This window comes from Fundulus heteroclitus, unplaced genomic scaffold (assembly GCF_011125445.2).
Source record: "Fundulus heteroclitus isolate FHET01 unplaced genomic scaffold, MU-UCD_Fhet_4.1 scaffold_47, whole genome shotgun sequence".
Classification (NCBI taxonomy): domain Eukaryota; kingdom Metazoa; phylum Chordata; class Actinopteri; order Cyprinodontiformes; family Fundulidae; genus Fundulus; species Fundulus heteroclitus.
This window is the reverse complement of record NW_023396890.1, coordinates 212,925-231,951: the sequence shown is the minus strand read 5'-3', so window position 1 is coordinate 231,951 and position 19,027 is coordinate 212,925. Positions and strand designations below refer to the sequence as shown.

At 39.3% G+C, this 19,027-nt stretch overlaps 2 protein-coding genes across 3 annotated transcripts; both read left to right on the top strand.

The window, feature by feature from the left end:
* The first annotated feature begins 313 nt into the window (after positions 1 to 313).
* On the top strand, positions 314 to 9,831 carry stub1 (STIP1 homology and U-Box containing protein 1). The gene is made up of 8 exons (XM_012863137.3): positions 314 to 457; positions 1,169 to 1,400; positions 4,464 to 4,662; positions 5,503 to 5,668; positions 5,767 to 5,842; positions 5,955 to 6,011; positions 6,379 to 6,495; positions 8,153 to 9,831. The coding sequence occupies exons 2-8, from the start codon at positions 1,287 to 1,289 to the stop codon at positions 8,276 to 8,278; spliced, it is 855 nt and encodes a 284-aa protein (XP_012718591.1). The 5' UTR covers positions 314 to 457; positions 1,169 to 1,286; the 3' UTR covers positions 8,279 to 9,831.
* A 4,445-nt stretch (positions 9,832 to 14,276) lies between these two features.
* crp1 (C-reactive protein 1) lies at positions 14,277 to 18,075 on the top strand. 2 transcript variants are annotated; one of them, XM_021316784.2, is made up of 3 exons: positions 14,277 to 14,379; positions 14,504 to 14,573; positions 17,150 to 18,075. In XM_021316784.2, exons 1-3 carry the CDS (start codon positions 14,377 to 14,379, stop codon positions 17,758 to 17,760), a joined length of 684 nt encoding a protein of 227 aa, XP_021172459.2. In that variant the 5' UTR covers positions 14,277 to 14,376; the 3' UTR covers positions 17,761 to 18,075. The 2 variants fall into 2 exon arrangements, with proteins under 2 accessions (XP_021172459.2, XP_035987941.1); XM_036132048.1 differs by having other exon boundaries at positions 17,126 to 18,075.
* Positions 18,076 to 19,027: the final 952 nt, after the last annotated feature.

Sequence of the window (19,027 nt, the reverse complement as noted above, 5' to 3'; positions counted from 1 at the left end):
AATAATTTTCATCAAATGATGTAGCTTCCTTTGCTCCTCTGACGACTGTCCACTGTGGCTCTACGCTCTTTCAGGAGGAGTGAATGCTGCTTGGAGAGACTTGATGCAACCTGCTGGGTTTCCTTAGAGAGGAAACTTTCTCACCAACCTGGAGGTCATATGAGATGATATGTATCATGAATTGGTGCTATATAAATAAAATTTAATTTAATTTAAATAAATAAATGACACGTCCCACACAAATAACCCCAAACCCTAACCACCGACATGACGTGTTAAAAACGCTTAGCTTTTTTTTTTTGTCTTCTCGGCTTCCGTTGACGTCGCCTGAAAGCGTTTGACGTCAGCACAACAACAAGCTGTCATGACAGCTTGAAGACAGACATCTCCGGGATAATATTTTCCATGAGCACTCATAAAGCCGCGTCCACCTGAATGTAAGAGTCACCCTGAAAAGGTAAGAGGCCAGAACCGGTGGATCATCGGAACAAACCCGAACCCGAACGGACCCAGACGGCAGTTGGCTAACTTAGCGTTAGCTCGTCACTGTTATGCCTAGCGGCGTTACGGTAGAAAAAAAATAAACAAACGCCTAAACGCCAGGCTATGGCCCGGCTTCTCCAGGCTAAACAGTGGTTTAAACCCACGACGCGGTGTTTAAACCGGCGGTTATTTCAGTTAAATCCGAGCCGGAGGAGCTAACTGATGCTAATCGACGTTTGTAGCCTAGCTAACCTAGCATAGCATCGGTGTTGTCTGCGGTTAATTAAACTTAGCGGCGTTGCCTCTCTCTCTCTCTCTCTCTCTCTCTCTCTGCGATGACAACTTCAACAGCATCGATATTCTAGATGTTAATGATCTGTTGGCTCTTTTGAGCAGCTAACAGTGTTTTCTCTGTATATGGTTAAAGTTAGGTTAAAAGCAGCGGTGGGTGCGCTGCCGTTTTCCGGGCCGGCTAGTGGTTCTGCTCGTGTTAGCCGCCGCCGGTGTCCGTCATATGAATAGTTAAGTCAGGCTAGCCGCCCGGTTGTGTTCCCCCATCGGTGTGCGCAGTCAGCGATTTAAAACTAACGCCTTGCGGGTGCTGTCTGTTGCACCCAGAGACGCGCATTGCGGGTGCGCTGCAGCTGATGCTAACCGGCGTTGTGTCTCCGTTTCCCCTCCCCAGTCTGCGTGCGATCCAGGACGAGCAGGACATTCCGAGACCTGTCACCTAGCCAGCCGGAGAGACGGGGAACAGGATTGGGAAGCAGGGCGAGGCGGGCCCCGCGGAGCCGGTGGAGAAGATGGCCGGCAGCCCCGAGAAGAGCTCCACGGCGCAGGAGCTGAAGGAGCAGGGGAACCGGCTGTTCCTCTGCCGCAAGTACCAGGAGGCTGCTTCATGCTACAGCAAAGCTATTGTGAGTATGGATGCGTTTACACCTCCATGTGTTCAACACCACCACAGATCCGGTGTGTTTTGCGCACCAGCATAAAGTGAGGAATGGTCCAGAAGTCTCTACCAGCTTTGCATATGTTGAGGCCGGCATTTCTATGGAGGAATAACACGAGGCCAGTCAGATTGTCTTGGGCTGTGAACATCAATTTTCTTGTCTTGTTGAAGGTTCTCAATTAGATTTGGATCAATTAGCTTTCATCTAAATCATCTCATCTGGGTTCCCTGCTAGAAAGTGGACCTCCACTGCAGTCGTAACTGTTCTGGTAAAGCAGAACATTTTCTTCCCATTTTCTTCCAGAACTGCCCGGTGTTCGACTTAAACCACGTCCACATGAGCGCTGAGAAGCTTTCCTGTCCTGGCAACATGAATGCATTCCCACAGCATGATGCTGCCACCGCCATGCGTTATCATCAGTATGTCATTGGTCTGGACGATAATTCAATATCATTAAACTTTGATCTATAGACGTATATCAATGATAGAAAAAAGGGTCAATAAAAAGTTCAATAGAATAAAAGTTTTCCTTTTACATTCTAACCTATAATGTAGGTTAATATTAGTCATTACATCCTCCCAGCCAATCACAACGCTGACCCAGGAACCAAGCTCCGCCCCCTTCGTAGAGTTCAGAGAGCACACATTCTTTGTTTCTTCTTTAAAAACTTACAGTTTTGGTAAAAAGTTGGTAGAATAAAGGGTTGAGTTTGAATTCAGTGTTTGTGTCTGTATCTAAAAATAGGTTGCTAAGCAACAGCATAAAATATCCAGGGCTGCACTTAAAACATATGTTTTGAATTTGTTGATAATTATCGATATCGATCAATATGAATTCTATTTTATCGATCTGCTTTTTTTTCTATATCCTCCAGTCCTAGTATGTCAGACATGTTGGTTTTTTTCACATATGTGGACTCTATTCACTAATTGGGTGACTTCCGAATAGAATTGGTTGTGAAGGATTTTATTTATCTGTAACAGAGTATATGTGTATGGATACCAATACCACACGTTTCAGCTTTTATTCATGAATAAATGGTCTGTTAAATAAAGTCCCAACAGAATACTTTGAAGTTTGTAGTTGTAACAACATTAATGGGGTATTTAATAGGACTACACAATATATTTTAAATATGTCATCGTCGATATTTCAGTGTGTGTAATATTTACATCATAGGCACTTGGAATACAATAATTGTTGGCTAATGTATTCAAAGTGTCAAGAGTTGATACTTTGCATGCCAAAGTCCAGAGGTGGGTAGTAACTAGTTACATTTACTCAGTTACATTTGCTTGAGTAGCTTTTTGAACAAAATCTCTTTTAGGAGTAGTTTTACTGCACTGTACTTTTTATTTTTACTTGAGTCATATTATTACTCAAGTATTGCTACTCTTCAGTAAAACCTCTGGCTACTCTACCTGCTGTGAGTAACTTCATGAAAAAAGAACAAACTTGTTTTAATCAAAAATTCTCCAGAGAGACAAAAACCTGGAGTTTTGTGAAAGTCAGACTTCTTATTTGTACACAAGCTTTATTATTTTAATGTTATTTTCTGTCTGCTGAGATTATTGAGCCATTTGGAGGTCAGATGAACGTACAGTAAACAGTAGATATTGTTACTGGAAGTACTTTGCACTGTTCTAACTATACTGGATATATATATATATATTAACTGCTGTAAGTGTTACTTTCATGTTTAATGTTGAATAACGATGATTTTGAAAAGTGTTTCTTCTGTCTGAATGAGTTGTTTTTTAAATTATGTTATTCTTTGTATATTTTATCATTTTTGGCTTGGAAGTACCAGAATTTGCACATAACCTTACAGTTTTGTCTGTCCCATTACATAATTTATAAATATCAAATCATCAGCTGTTATGATTAGTTACTCAGTACTTCCAGCTTCTTACCGAATACTTTTTAACTTTTACTTAAGTAACTTCTTGGCTGACTACTTTTTACTTTTAATTGAGTAAAAATATGTTGAAGTAGTGCTGCTCTTACTTGAATAAAGTTTCTGGCTACTCTTCCACCTCTGCCAAAGTTTCTCTGCACTAGATGCCTCAGATTACTCAGATTACGGTGCCTAGACACAAATCGTCACAGGAAGCGTGGGAAGCACCCATGGGGGAAGACATTAGTGAGGAAAATGTGGATTTAGCTAACCTCACAGTAGGGCTGAACAATTAATCGCATTTTCAATATAAGTTAATCGCGATTTAAAAAAACGCAATTTCCAAATTGCAGAGTCTGCAATTTTTGGCTATGTAACAATTAGGGAATTAGACACGTCCATTAGGTGTTGGTAAAATGTTTAAAGTGGGTTTGCCTCCACATGGAAGGGAAGACAGTTGCAGCAGTGAGATAATCTAATTGTATTACTTGTTTTAGAGTTTATATAATCATACATAGCATTAAGTACAGGTCAATCAGTTTAATACATAGACTTGCTTGTTAATTGCACTTTATGTTCAACAAGGATTGATGTCCAATTCAACTAAAAGCTGTTCTCTTGAACAATATTCTGATTAATAGAAACATTAAAAGTTCTTGTTTTAAATAGTCCTTGTTTACAAACGTCTTTATTTAGACGCAATTTTTGTTGCTTGTGGTTAATGCAGAGAAAAGTCAAAATTGCTATTTTGGTTGAAATATGTTGTAGGCAGAACGCAATCATTTCTGCTCTGAGTTTAGATGCTGTGGGTCTTTTAGCAACTAATCTGCACAGCAAGGAAACAAATTGATTTGTTGTTTGTATATGTTTAAAAAGACATGATAAATTAAACTGGGGAAAAAAATCGCATTAAATCGCAATATTAAGAAAAAAAAATCGCCATTAGATTATTTTCCAAAATCGTTCAGCCCTACCTCACAGCAATGTTTAGCAAATTATCATCATGGCATGACTTTCTAATATTTCACAGCTGTGAAATACTTTGGCAGGACATGAAGTTCCTGGAAAAGGAGTTTGAAAGGTTGCTGTGATGTCCAGCAGTGAATTAATATCTGCCGTATCCCGTCCCCAGAACCGTAACCCATCGGTGGCGGTGTACTACACCAACAGGGCGCTCTGCCACGTGAAGCTGCAGCAGTATGACAAGGCTCTGGCAGACTGTAAGCACGCGCTGGAGCTGGACAGTCAGTCCGTTAAGGCCCACTTTTTCCTGGGCCAGTGCCACCTGGAGCTGGAGAACTACGACGAGGCTATTGGCAACCTACAGAAAGGTCAGAGGAAGCTCAAAGATACGGAGAAGTTGTCGCATAGTTTGGTGAAATCGCACAAAAAGAGGCTCTCTTTAAATGTGTTGCGTAATTTTATCACCAGTTTTGTCTGTTGCAAATCAAGCGTTTCCTGTGTTGTTGTTGTGTCACCGCTGTTAGCCAACTCTGAGTGTTGACTGCTAAATATGATTATTAAAATAAGCCCTTTGTTGGATGGCTGATGTGTTCATTGACAATTTCTAGTTTTCACACATTTGATGAATACAAAATAATTAATGTTCTTCCAATATTTGACCTGCCGACCACTGATTATAGCCGATCAAAGGAAAATAATTTCTGGCAGATTGATCGGTGCACAACTATCTTTGAAATGTGGCTGCCTTGGCAGGACACAGTGTTTCTGGAAGACTGAAACATTAGCTTCAGTGTTGTACCTGTAGTTATTCAGGCACCGCTTATAGATGGCTAATAAAATGTTTATAGATATGTTAACTCATCTGTAAACATTTTATAACTCATAAGTGGTAATTATGCATCAATTAAGGGTGAGCAACAGACTAAACAGACCGGTTTCTTGCTGAATAGTGAGCTTAATCTGTTCAGCTATTTATTTAGTCTAGGGTTGCTCATATTAAACATTTCAGATTAAGTTACAATCTTTTAAGGACAAACCGGTCAGTTTTGTGCCTAATAAACACCTATGAGTGAATTATAAAGTGCCTGTAGATTAGTAATTAACATATTTATAAACTATTAGCCATCTATGAGGGCCGCCTAATTATAAAGTGGTGCAGTTATTTACTTCTGGTCCTGCAATACATTTTTATCTTTATGTAATTATAGCGTATAACCTGGCAAAAGAGCAAAGGCTGAATTTCGGAGATGACATCCCGAGTGCGTTGCGCATTGCCAAGAAGAAACGTTGGAACAGCATCGAGGAGAAGCGCATCAACCAGGAGAACGAGCTGCATGCCTACCTGACGAAGCTCATACTGGCTGAGAAGGAGCGGTGAGGCCGGGAAGCAGCAGAGACGCTCTGCTTGTTGAAGGTTCTCCTCTTAGACTGGGTCATGAAACATGTCCACTTTGATGTTTTTGTTTTTACAGAGAACTTGAGGAATACAAAGAGAAACAGGATGACAATCAGAACGGAGGTGACGCAGGAAAGATCGCATCTAAACACGTATGTTTTGTGTTTTTATATCGAATGCTTTAGAAAACTGTAGGAATATGTTTGTTGCATCTTGATGTCTGACTTTCTCCCTCCGGATCTAACGAGGATGTGCTCCACGTAGGACAAGTATCTGATGGAGATGGAAGAGCTCTTCTCTCAAGTAGACGAGAAGAGAAAAGTGAGTATGGAGAATGATTCCCGCTGCCTGGCGTTTGCTCCAGATTGTAAAGCGCTAACAGTATCCATGCATAAACTGCCGACACAAAGGCGACATTTATTTAACCAACAGGACTTCACTTCATCCCATAAAACTTCTGTCTTACTCTTAGCACAAACGGTTCCTGTGGAAACAGTTGGGTTTTTTTTTTTTTTACCAAACGTCTCACCAAAGCTTGCTCTTGCCGTTTCAATGGAGGATTCAATAAATCATACAGAACTCTGTGGAATGAGGAGCATTTCCTTTTCTCTCTGCTGTCATAAGTTTTCCCATCACATCTTTCTCTGTTTTTTTTTTTTTTTTTTTTTTTTTTGTATCATTTTACCAGAAGCGAGAGATCCCAGATTACCTCTGTGGAAAAATCAGTTTTGAGCTGATGCGGGAGCCGTGCATCACACCCAGCGGCATCACCTACGACCGCAAGGACATCGAGGAGCATTTGCAGGTAAGAGTCATGTTGGCCTGCGCCGTGAACCACTCAGAAGCTACCATCCGTTACTAATCTTTAGCATTTTAAGTGTTTAAATCACAACACTGAAGCCTTGGTGAGGCCTGTTTTAATATTTCCGTCCTGCTGTCAAAATCACAGAAAGAATCTTTCCTCGTAGCGACCCGCGCTATGTAAGCTTTTCTACGGTGCCACAGACGGTATGTAGGCTTCTCCTGTCCTATTGAGTGTAGAGTAGGGCTACCCTCCTTTAACATGTCAGTCAGCCGTCTATAGCCACTGAAAGTGCTCAGACTTCTCCCTTTACTCTGCTGTTTGGGAATATTTATGTACCGTATTTGTTTGAACTATAAATTGCTCTGGAATATAAGCTGCAGCAGTCAAAAAATGGGTCATAAAGAGGAAAAAATTATATATAAGTCACCCTGGACTACAAGTCGCATTTATTTAGACATTTATTTTACGCAGTCAAAGATTAAAAACTGACATTTACTCTGGTGAGGCAACTTTTTCAGCTAAAACCAGAAAGGTTCTTTCCAGCGGACTCCAGCCTTGCGGCCCGTTACGTTGAAAGTTTTCAAAATTACGGCTAAATTAGACCGTTAGCGTAGCGGTGCTACATGCTAAGCTAACTGTACGACACGGATGTTTCAGAGCAACATAAAGCTCAGAGCATCAGTGAAGTTTTAAACCGCCCGGATAACAGAGCTGTAAGCTAGCGCTAGCTGCTGTTAGCTTCACTGACAGCCCAGTAACAGGTTCTGTTGTGGTCTGGTTCCTTAGAGCTGCTCCACTGTGTGAATGCAGACTGAAACAGAGAAACACACAAACATTTTTTGGTCTTTGTTGTCTATAAGTTAATGTTTCAAATAACCTTTAAGTGGTAAAAGAGCAGCATATCGTTTTCTCAAGCCTAGAGCGCCCTCTTGTGGCTTTAGACGGTAATGTTTGCTTCTTGGTTCATACTGGTTAATATGATTTACCATTTAAATTTGATATATAAGTCGCAACTGAATAGAAGTCTCAGGATCGGCCAAACTATGAAAAAAAAGTGTGACTTATAGTCCGACAAATGCGGTAATACACGGTGGAAGCCTTGGTTACTACACAAGGACCAAAAGCAACACAATTCAATTAAACAAATCATTAATTTCTGTTTCATACAGTAAAGAACAAAACTATTCATACTGCTGACAGATTTAGATTTAGCTGTTTTTTTTTTCTACAACCAAAATAGGATAAAAAAATGAGTCTGATGACAATGATTCATTTCTCTGTGGCGTGACTTTAATTAACGCTTTTAATTGCACCGTGAAAAAAATGTGGAAAAGGATCCAGGTGTACGAAAACGTCTGCCAGGTACTTTTATCTGTGCATCGAAATTAAAGTAGCTGTAAATAATAGTGCTGCTATGCTTTTGTTGTAGCAACCGGGGGTTATTAAATCGCAATAAATGCCACATATAAAAATTAAGTATTCAGTAACCCAGACTATTTAGATTTAAACTTTTTTCCTGCTAAACTTATCTATCGGCCATGACCCAGTTCTATTTTTGAGCAGCGTAAATCTAAATAAATATCCATATGACATATTCTGCAAGTCTATTTGCTGAATTTGCTGCAATAAATGCTCCTTTTTTTTTTCCCTTTTGCAGCGGGTAGGTCACTTCGACCCAGTCACCCGGAGTCCCCTGACCCAGGATCAGCTGATCCCCAACCTGGCCATGAAGGAAGTGATTGACGCCTTCATCCAGGAGAACGGCTGGGTGGAGGACTACTGAAGCTTGTTTCCCCGTCCAGTACAACGCACAGCGCCTGGACAAGACTGTAGAGGACAGATCACTCCTTGTTGCGTGGATACGTACCTTCATAGACGCAGGAGAAGCCACGCTGTGGACTACCAGGCGGGAGCGACGCGCCTCGGCCTGCCTCTTTTTTTCTGCAGTGAAACCTCTGAGGCTCGGTGTTAATGGCCTGCTGCTCCCTTTAAGACCCCCCCTTCACGTTAATATTCTAGCCTCTCTCTTCCTCCTTCTCTCTGTCACGCTGTTTCGGGTCTTTCTGTGCTCACATAGGGACCATGCTCTCAGGTCTCTCTCTTTCTCTTTCTCTCTGAGCCACAGTTTTCTGAAAGCATCACAATCCAGTGTTTCGTCCGTATAAAGACGGAAGAAAGACGTTTTTTTGTGTCGGGATCCACGAAGACAACACAGACCTTTCATTTGACGTTTAATCCTAGTATATTTTTCTCACTTTTCATCAAAAAAACGGACCATCTGACCAGCTGTCAACGTATACATTTTTTGAAATTTGTCACTGAAATGCCAAAAAAAAAGAAAAAAAGAAGCTGTTGTCGTCGAGGTTTTGATGCCACAGGAGTTTTACATGATTCACGAAAGGAAAAGGGAGCAAGCACCCCTTTCTTCCTGCTGGTGGCGCCCCGTCACTGCTGTAGTACGGTAGATCTCTTTCTGTGCATATCAATCACGCCCTGATGCAGACAATTGAGATAAGTTGAATGTATGGATAATATATTTCTGTAGCTTAAGGTTCAACCCTCATTATTTCAAGAAATGTTTTTTTTTTTTTAAATCAGAACGGTTTAAGGCTTCGGGAAAAGCCTTGAGCTGGGAACAGAAAATAAATTGCTGCATTTTAAAAAGAAAAAGACCGTTTTCACGTTGCTGGATATGAACACTTAAACTTGAGAGACTGTATTGGCTGTTGCAGAAATGCGCCTTTTTGACGAACGGTCTGCGCCGTCTGAACCGTCCACAGCGGGCGTTGTTTCTGGACGGTAACGTGCCGCTGCGCTGCTCAGAGCCACAGCGGATGCTCGCATCAAGCATGAAGCGCGTTTTCTTCTCCTCTCCACATGCCTGCAGGTTGGATGGTCGCAGAATTTAAACAAATCTTTCCACTTTGGCAGGGAGACGAGGTTCAGTTGCGTCACTGCCGTTCACAGACACGCCGGAAGAGTTACGACCATCCTTATCCATACCTCAGTCCAAGTGTTTGCGTGCTGGATTCCCAGCGTTTCCTGTAATAAAAGGAGTTTTCAATCCAGTGCTCAGTAGTTTACAGCTGAATGTGTCTGTGGTGAGTTAGGCCTGTTGGTCGGTCGCTCTTTGTGCTGGGGTGCAGGCTTTTTGTACATAATTTCCTGGTGTTAATCAGATTTTATTTCTTGACAAGTTTAGGGTTCTTTTTTTTTTTTTTTTTTTTTGTCTGGAGAAATCCTAGAGCTTAATAAACTGTATTAAATGTAGATATGTTGATAACATGAATGCCTTGTTCTGTTTTCATTTGATCTCCATTAAATCATTACCGTGGAGGTTGTTGGGTCCTGTGTTTGACCTCGGATGGCGGAGAAATACCCAGCATGCCTGGATGCTGGCAGCACGACTCTGCAGTAAACGCTCAGCAGTGCATTAGGAACAAGATCGCCTTTTAATTCAGCTGTCAGCTGTGGCGAGGGGCTCTAAAACTACAGCTTAGCCCCAAGAGCTTCACTAGAAGCCAGCTGGACTTTATTGGTTCTTGAAGATGTTGCTCTTCTCATCCAAAAGGCTTCTTTATGGAGTGAATTTTGCTCCATTATTGTTTTGCAAATGGGAATTTGAAAAATATAAATGAACATTTGAAAAACTTCTTAATCAAAAAAGTAACTTTGCTGTTTTCTCAGATTTTATTTGATCAAAAAATACATTTTGAAAAAAAATCTTTTTTTTTTTTTTTTACAGATTTTATATTTTCGAGATTTGATTTCTTTCAAATTTCTCTTTTTCAGATTGGGTTTTACAAATAGCATTCTTTTCAAATTGCGTTTTACAGATCACGTTCCCTTCACTTGTGGGGGCGGGCTTTTCTCTGGAGTGAGGAGAAAAGATGCATTTTTATTGGTCAGCACGGATGTTAGCAACGTTTTTATTGGTCAATGTGCGAAAAGAGAACGTGATCAGTAAAGCGCAATTTCAAAAACAATGCAATTCGTAAAACTCGATCTGAAAATGAGAAATTTGAAAAATAAAAATAAAATACAAAATCTGTAAAATAACACGATTTAAAAAAAACAGAAATAAAATCTGAAAATAAACTTTATTTTTATTTTGAAAAATAAAATTAGATTATTTTAAAAACAATTTGAAAAAATAAAATCTGAAAAAACTTAATTTTTTTTATTTAGGAAAAAACTTAAATTTCAATAAAAATAATTGTAAAACATTTAAAGGTTTTTTTAATTTATTATAAAATTACTCTCAAAACCTTTTTTTTTGTTTTAGAATTTATACTAAGTTTAATTATTTTGTTATTTTCAAATTTCCATTTACAAATCCCATTCTTTGCAACAATATTGGAACAAAATTCACTTCATACTTCTTCAGCTCCTGGTTGGAAGTCACCAGTTTCTGCTGGACGACGGGTTGTTTCTAACACAACATAACCAGAGGTGTTATTTTTTGGATAAGAGGTGAAACCAGGAGAAATAAAGTATTCTTCTACTGAAGGACTTGGGTCTGCCGTGACTGAAAATCAACTCCAGCCTGTCAAAAATGTTTTTAAACCTTTTTCTTCTTCCTTTTTATCTGAACAAGTTTGAAGCGTAGAAATGAAAACAGTCTGAACTCCATCAAAGTGCCAATGTGTGTTTATCTAACTGTGATGCATGTAAACTAAATGTGATTCTCGTTAAAATGAAGCAAGCGGGTCAATATGAAACGGAAAATGATGCCAATAACCAAAAATGAGCGAGTAACAAGTCATTTGTCATTTGATATGTAAGAAATATACAGTGCTGTGAAAAATACTGTTGCCTCATACAGATTTCTTTACTTTTTTTTCTTTCCTTCACACTTGAATGTTTCAGATCATTAAACATATTTTCATGTAAGATAGAAATAATCTGAGTAAACAGAAAAACAGGTTCTCAGATAATTGTCTCAATTATTAACCACCTTATCTGTGTGGTTAATTATATTTCTCTTAACAGCAAAGTTGAATTTAATTAGCCACGCCCGGGTCTGATAACCACTAAAGGGACTTTAATAACCACCAGGCCTGTAGAGTCACTTAAACAGAACCAGTCACACAACATGAAGTAGGCGTAACAATCACACACCACCTCATGTCCCGGTCTAAAGAGATTCTGATCTCTTCTGTGGAATCTGGAAGGCTTCCTGCTATCGACTGAGCTAGGAATCCTTCTCAAATGGAAACTCTCCAGTCTGTGACTCTGCCTTGTGCAGCAGGACAATGATACGAACAAACCAACGAATACGTCTCTCAATTTATTTTTAAAAAATGCCGTTTTTGGAGTGGCCTAGTCAAAGTCCAAGCTTAAGTCTGATTCAGATGCTGTGGCTTCTGGTCAAACAGGTCATTGGTGTTTGAAAACCCTCCAATGTGGCTGAATTCAGTCAATTCTGCAAAGAAGAGCGGATCAAACGTCGACATTTAAGATCTGAGCCGTCTAACTTACAGTTGTCACCAGAGTTGGGTCATAGCTACTGACATTTACTCTAGTAACCTTTTGAAAAAAGGTTTACCTCTAGGAATAATTTTATTTTTATTGTATTTATCTATTTGAGTATGATGAAGAACAAACATATTTTAACCAAAAATGCACCTAAAGCACACGTGTGTCTGCTGAACCTGTTGGGATATTTAAAGGGGAACATAAAGCAAAATGTATTTATTTCCATTAGACATACTTTGCACTGTTCTAATATGTCTACATTATTTCATTTAAGTATTGGTTTCAAAGATTTTATGTAGTGGAAAGTTCAAAGTACCAGAACTTGCACATCATTTTATATTTGTCTATATGATTACATTATTTTTACAAATGAAATCAGATTAAACAGTACTACTAAAGTACTTTTTAAAGGTGCAGGTGTATCAGCAGGAAGGTGACAGGCAAATCAAAGCATGCATGTTCCCACAAAGGTAAATATGTAAAAAAAAAATAGCAATAAGAGACTGTAGATTAAGGAAGTATAGAGAATTAGAAAAAAAAACACTGTACGGTTATTAAAAATGGCACAGTTTGGTTCAAAGAAATTAGCAACTGCACTGCAAAAAGGGAACTAAAAGTAAGTAAAATTTTCTTGAAATTAATGTATTTTCCCTTGATTTAAGCAGGTAAATAAGACTATTTGCCAATGGAATAAGATTTTTGACCTTAAAATAGGAACATTTCATCTCTATGATCTAATTTCAAGTGCAGGATATCTAACTATCTTATTATAGGGGTAAAAATACTCCATTGGCAAATAGTTTTGTTTACCTGCTTAAATCAAGGAAAAATAAATGAATTTCAACAATATCTGACTTACTTTACTTCTAGTTCCCTTTTTGCAGCGTGAATAGAATAATTTAAGGGACAGAATGTGCACAGATTATTTACAAGAATGGAAAAAAACTGTGCAAAAGCAGTAATGATGTAAAAACTTATTGAGTTTGTTGGGAGCAGTGATGGTTTTAAAGTCTAACGGCTGCTGGAAGGAAGGATCTGCGATAACGCTCCTTTGTGCATCCAGGATGCAGCAGTCTGTCGCTGAAAGAACTCTGCAGCAGCTTCATGTTATTTCTGCCAGAGTCCTTCTGTCTCCCAAATCCTGCACTGCAAAAAGGGAACTAAAAGTAAGTAAAAGTGTGTTGTCATTTCTGTTTTAACTTTTTGTTCTCTGTCATTTTTCTCTTCATAGTAGGTACACCTGGTCTGGCGTTCTGTTAACTGTGATATCATCCAAAGAAAACGGCTCACCCGCTACTACCATCTAATGTAGAACAGATTACTAGATCAATGTGTGCTTCTGTGCTTTTTTGTTTCTCTTGTTGTGTCTCTGCTCTGTCTTCTGTAACCCCAGTCGGTCGAGGCAGATGACCGTTCATACTGAGCCCGGTTCTGCCGGAGGTTTTTCCTTCCCGTTAATGGGTGGTTTTTCTTCCCACTGTCGCTTCATGCTTGCTCAGTATGAGGGATTGCAGCAAAGCCATGGACAATGCAGACGACTCTCCCTGTGGCTCTACGCTTCTCCAGGAGTGAATGCTGCTTGTCGGGACTTTGATGCAATCAACTGGTTTCCTTATATAGGACATTTTTGACCAATCTGTATAATATGATTGAGTGCCTTGAGATGACATGTTTCATGATTTGGCGCTATATAAATAAAATTTAATTGAATTGAATTAAAACTTTCTTGAAAGTAGTGTATTTTTCCTTGATTTGAGGAGCTAAATGGGATTATTTGCCAACGGGATGAGTATTTTTACCCCTAAAATAAGATTCTTAGATATCCTGTACTTGAAATAAGATGACGGAGATGAGTTGTTCCTATTTTAAATGCAAAAATCTCATTCCATTTGCAAATAGTTTTATTCACCTGTTCTAATCAAATAAAAAAACACAAATTTCAAGAATGTTTCACTTACTTTTCGTTCCCTTTTTGCAGTGTGCACCGGGGGCATCCTGGGACAGAGCTGGCCCCCTGATGAGACAATAGGACGGATGTATTTTGTTGTCTGTAATGTTACAAAGCAACAAACTGCTTGACCTGGGAAACACTGGGATGAATTTAAGTGTTTTTCCTCCTTTAATCTGGTTAAATCCTCGTCAGCTAATGAATGTTAGAACCAGAGGTACCTTACAAATCCCCAGCATGAAACAAGAAGATGTTTTAAAATGTCCTCCATGGTGGTGTGGATAAAATGATGTGAGCCTCGGTCACATGGACGGCTTCACACACCGAGCCCATTGTCAGGACGTCTCCTCAAGAGGCGACGTCACGCTCTGTGCCAGGAGCGAAACGCACTTGATTCCCATTACTGATGAGCGGCACAGACGGAGCTGCTGGAGAACAAACAACCTGCTTCAAAAATGGTAAAATATTACTTTCCTCTGTAAATTTAGTGGCTAATCTTATAATCTGTTCAAATGTTGAGTCTTTAATCTGAGTTTTCAGTTGTTTGCAAGAAATCTGATGACCTGTGTTTGTGTTTGCAAGAGGGTCAACACAGTGACGATCCTGACGCTTCTGCTCGGTGTCTCTGTGACTCCTTCCTTAGCCACACAAGGTAAATATTGCGAAACTAATTGGTAGAATCGTTCTTTTATGCGCAGCAATTAATTATAACTCCACAGGTGAGTGGATAGATCCAATATCATTCAAATAAAAGAAATCCTCGGGGTGGAAATAAATGTAATGAAAGACGTTAAAGGTGACACTTAGAAGACTTAGAAGAGAAGGCTGAATGACAATATTTGTAAAAAAGTCAATTAATGATCTTTTACGTTCTGTTCTGCTCCATTCTTGGGCTAACAATTAGAAAACAATCATACATCTGGTAAGAAAATTAGAACAATGAGAATAACCATTGAAGTTCGACCTCTGGATCATAGTAACTCATCATCTATAAAATAAAAATGTATTGAAATGCGTCGACGTTAATCTACAAACACCTCTTATGTTTAAAGCCAATAATAACAATCTGCCATATCGCAGTTGAAGAATGAAGCGGTTTACAGATTTAACGGTACAGTTCAGTTTCAGACCTGCAGAATCAGAACCACCAAGACTTTCTGTATTTCAGTGCGTTAGGAGAAACTCTGGATATGGAGCATCAGCAAGGTCTGAGTATTAAACAGCTCAGAAGACAGAGCAAGAGGATGCTGATTGATGCATATGCTTTATAAATTATTATTATTGCCCTACTAGTATTTTTATGTCACAGAAAGTGGACGTATCTTGCAAAATCCACTTTTGTAGCCCTTAAATACATTTTTTTGGGGACTTGGAGTCTCTACGAAAACCTGAATATACTGTACACTGCAAAAATAAAACTAAAAATAAGAAAATTCTTCTTGAAATTAAAGTATTTTTTCTTGATTTGAGCATGTAAATAAGATTATTTGCCAATGGAATAAGATTTTTGCACTTAAAATAGGAACAGTTCATCTCCATCATCTTATTTCAAATGCATTATATCTAATAATCTTACTTTAGGGGTAAAAATACTCATTCCATTGGCAAATAATCTTATTTACCTGCTCAAATCAAGGGCAAATACATTCATTTTAAGAAAATTTGACTTATTTTCAGTTCTCTTTTTGCAGTGTAGTTTGTCCAGGAGCTGCATGGATATCTTTATATTCTGTTTGGGTCCTCTATTTCAAATTGTTCAGTTTTCTATTCCATTTTTTGAATCATCACGTCACAGTATTTGCTGCAGAGCTGAGCTCATCAGTCTTGTGAATCCATTTTGTAGTCCAAGCTGCAGAACTGCAATAGCGGAACATAAAATAATTAAAAAAATTCTTGAAATGAGTGTAATTATCTTTAATTTGAGCAGGTAAATAAGGTGGCGGTAGATTAACGAGGGATTGAGACTAAAGTGTTGCAGTTCCACTTTATATAGACCACAGCTGAATGAGTTCAAAGTGAAAAAGAAGAACTGAAACGGCACTAAACGTCTGCTTTACTGTATTATCAATTTAACCTCACTGCAAAAAGGGAACTAAAAATTAGTAAACTTTTCTTTAAATTAATGTATTTGTCCTTGATTTGAGCAGGTAAATAAGATTATCTGCCAATGGAATGAGTATTTTCACCCCTGAAATGAGATAATTAGATAAACTGCACTGGAAATAAGATGATGGAGATGAATTGTTCCTATTTTCCTATATTGCAAAAATCTTATTCCATTGGCAAATTTCAGCTCAAATCAAGGACAAATACACTAATTTCAAGAATATTCTTCTTACTTTCGGCTCCCTTTTTGCAGCGCTCTAGGATGTCATCACCACCAGCCAACCTTGCACACTGCAAAAACAGAACAAAAAATAAGTTGAAATCTTCTTGAAATGAGTGTATTTGTACTTTATTTGAGCAGGTAACTAAATTAATCTGCCAATGGAATAAGATTTTTGCACTTAAAATTGGAAGAACTCTATTTCAAGTGCATTATATCTAATTATCTTATTTTAGGGTTAAAATTACTCTTTCCATTGGCAGATAATCTGCTCAAATCAAGGACAAATGTACTAATTTTAAGAAAATTCTACCTATTTTTAGTGCTGTTTTTGCAGTGCATTGGTTTGGTGTGGATTGCTATCGTAGTGCTCTTGGTCTGGTTGCGTTTATCTTTGAGTGATGAAATCTTGTCTTGTACCGTCACACCTCTAATATTTGTAGAGCAGAGCAGGTATTCATCATATCCAGCTTGTTAGATATCTAAACATGAAGCCTACCACATTAGAAAACCTTCAAAGTACTTTACAAGCTTTCAGAAAGCCTGACTGAATCATGTTGATTTTGTACATGCACTGCAAAAAACGACCTAAGAATAAGTAAAATATTCTTAAAATGTGGGTCTTTCTCCTTGATTTGAGCAGGTAAATGATATTATCTGCCAATGGAATGAGTATTATGACCCCTAAAATAAGATAATTAGACATCCTGCACTTGAAATAAGACGATGGAGATGAGTTGTTCCTATTTTAAGTGCAAAAATCTTATTCCATTGGCAAATCATCTTATTTACCTGCTCAAATCAAGGACAGATACACTAATTTTAAGAAAAATGTGCTTATTTTTAGTTGTGTTTTTGCAGTGTGCACAAACCTAAAGACGGTTTGGTCTCATTAACTCCAGCCGGCCTCAGCGAGAAGGTCCTGGTCTTCCCCTACGAGACGGACTTCAGCTTCGTGGCGCTGATCCCGCAGAAGGAGATGGGTCTGCGGGCCTTCACGCTCTGCATGCGCGTGGCCACCGAGCTGCCGGAAGAGCGGCAGATCATCCTGTTCGCCTACCGCACGGCCGACTACGACGAGCTCAACGTGTGGCGTGAAAAGGACGGCCGCGTCTCCTTCTACCTGAGCGGCGACGGCGTCTTCTTCCGCCTGCCGCCGCTCAGCACCTTCCGCACCAGCCTCTGCCTCACCTGGGAGTCTCGCACGGGTCTCGCCGCGTTCTGGGTGGAGGGGAAGCGCAGCACCTACCAGGTCTACAAGCCGGGCCACAGCACGCGTCCGAAGGGCACGGTGCTGCTGGGCCAGGACCCGGACAGACACCTGGGCGGGCTGGAGGCCACGCAGAGCTTCGTGGGGGAGATGACCGACGTGAACATGTGGGACTATGTGCTCTCCAGGAGCATGATCCAGGCCTGGCACTACGGCCACAAGGTCCCCAAGGGAAACGTCTTCGACTGGGCCACCATCGAGTACGAGCTGAGCGGGAACGTGTTGGTGGTGGACGACGACTGACTGCAGGTCAAAGTTCATTCAGGCAGAGGCCAGGCTGTGGAGGTGGGCTTGGGGCTGGCGGTGCCGTTTCTCCTGTCCGTCTCAGACTCTCGGCTGTTTCTCTGTGAGGCCCTTCAGACTCTGCGTTTGTGAAGTTTCCTGTGAAATCTCTCCATAGGTTTTCTGCTTTTCTGTTGTCTTCCATCTGGGCTCAGTGCCGTCACACGTCGGACCTTTTTCTACAGCCCAATAACCCCAGAACTACACTGCAAAAAAAGAACTAAAAATAAGTAAACCTTTCTTGAAATGAATGTATTTGCCTTTGATTTGAGGAGGTAAATAAGATTATTTGCCAATGGAACGAGTCTTTACCACTGAACTATATTATACACTGGAGTGCTAATCACCGTCTGTTTGAACGAGTCGCTTTGAAGCCACCAGCCGCCATATTGGTACTCCCTATTCCCCCCCAGTAACTAGGGAATATGTGCGCTACAGCATCGAATAACGAGGATTTTCTCATGTTCAGGGGGGCTTAAGACTTTTAAAATGTAAAATGCCATATACTTTTATATCATGTTCTAAAACTATCAAGTACTGAGAAAGTCATGTGATGAAATATTTTGCATTTTATTCATTTAAATATATATGTTTAACATTTATAAATATATAGATAACAAAAACATATATTTACATATGTGTATACATATATATACATATATACATATACACATACTTATATATATATATTTAATATGAATAACATGTAAAATATTTCAGCACCTAATTTCCTAGTAATTGATAGTGTTAGTACATCCACTGACTGCAGAATTACCTGTGAAACGTTTTCACTCAGCCAGAAAACTGCTTGTTGTTGCAACCAAATCCTGTGGGATTCTGTGAGAGTAGGGAGTAGCAAGATGGCGGCCAGTGACTTCAGTTTTTCGGCAAAATCAGCACTCCAGTGTATTATATAGCTCAGTGGTCTTTACCCCTAAAATAAGATAATTACATATACTGCACTTGAAATAAGATGGTGGAAATGAGTTGTTCCTATTTCAGGTACAAAAATCTTATTCCATTGGCAAATAATCTTTTTTACCTCCTCAAATCAAGGAAACATACTCTCATTTCAAGAAAATATTTCTTATTTTTAGTTTAGTATTTTTGCAGTGTAGAAGCAAAAACTGACACTAAAAGGCCACTAAATTCAGATTTTTCATGTTTAATATATTTTCTTTTAAATCTCAGATCTTCTTTATTTGGTAATTTTGAAAACACAATGTAA

Bases quoted from the DNA above. Each gene is read 5' to 3' on its own strand.
- stub1 (XM_012863137.3), top strand. From the start codon at position 1,287: ATGGCCGGCAGCCCCGAGAAGAGCTCCACGGCGCAGGAGCTGAAGGAG. The intron at 1,401-4,463 runs GTGAGTATGGAT...TCCCGTCCCCAG, and splicing joins CATGCTACAGCAAAGCTATT to AACCGTAACCCATCGGTGGC. The intron at 5,669-5,766 runs GTGAGGCCGGGA...TTGTTTTTACAG, and splicing joins ATACTGGCTGAGAAGGAGCG to AGAACTTGAGGAATACAAAG.
- crp1 (XM_036132048.1), top strand. The intron at 14,574-17,125 runs GTAAATATTGCG...ACAAACCTAAAG, and splicing joins TCCTTCCTTAGCCACACAAG to ACGGTTTGGTCTCATTAACT.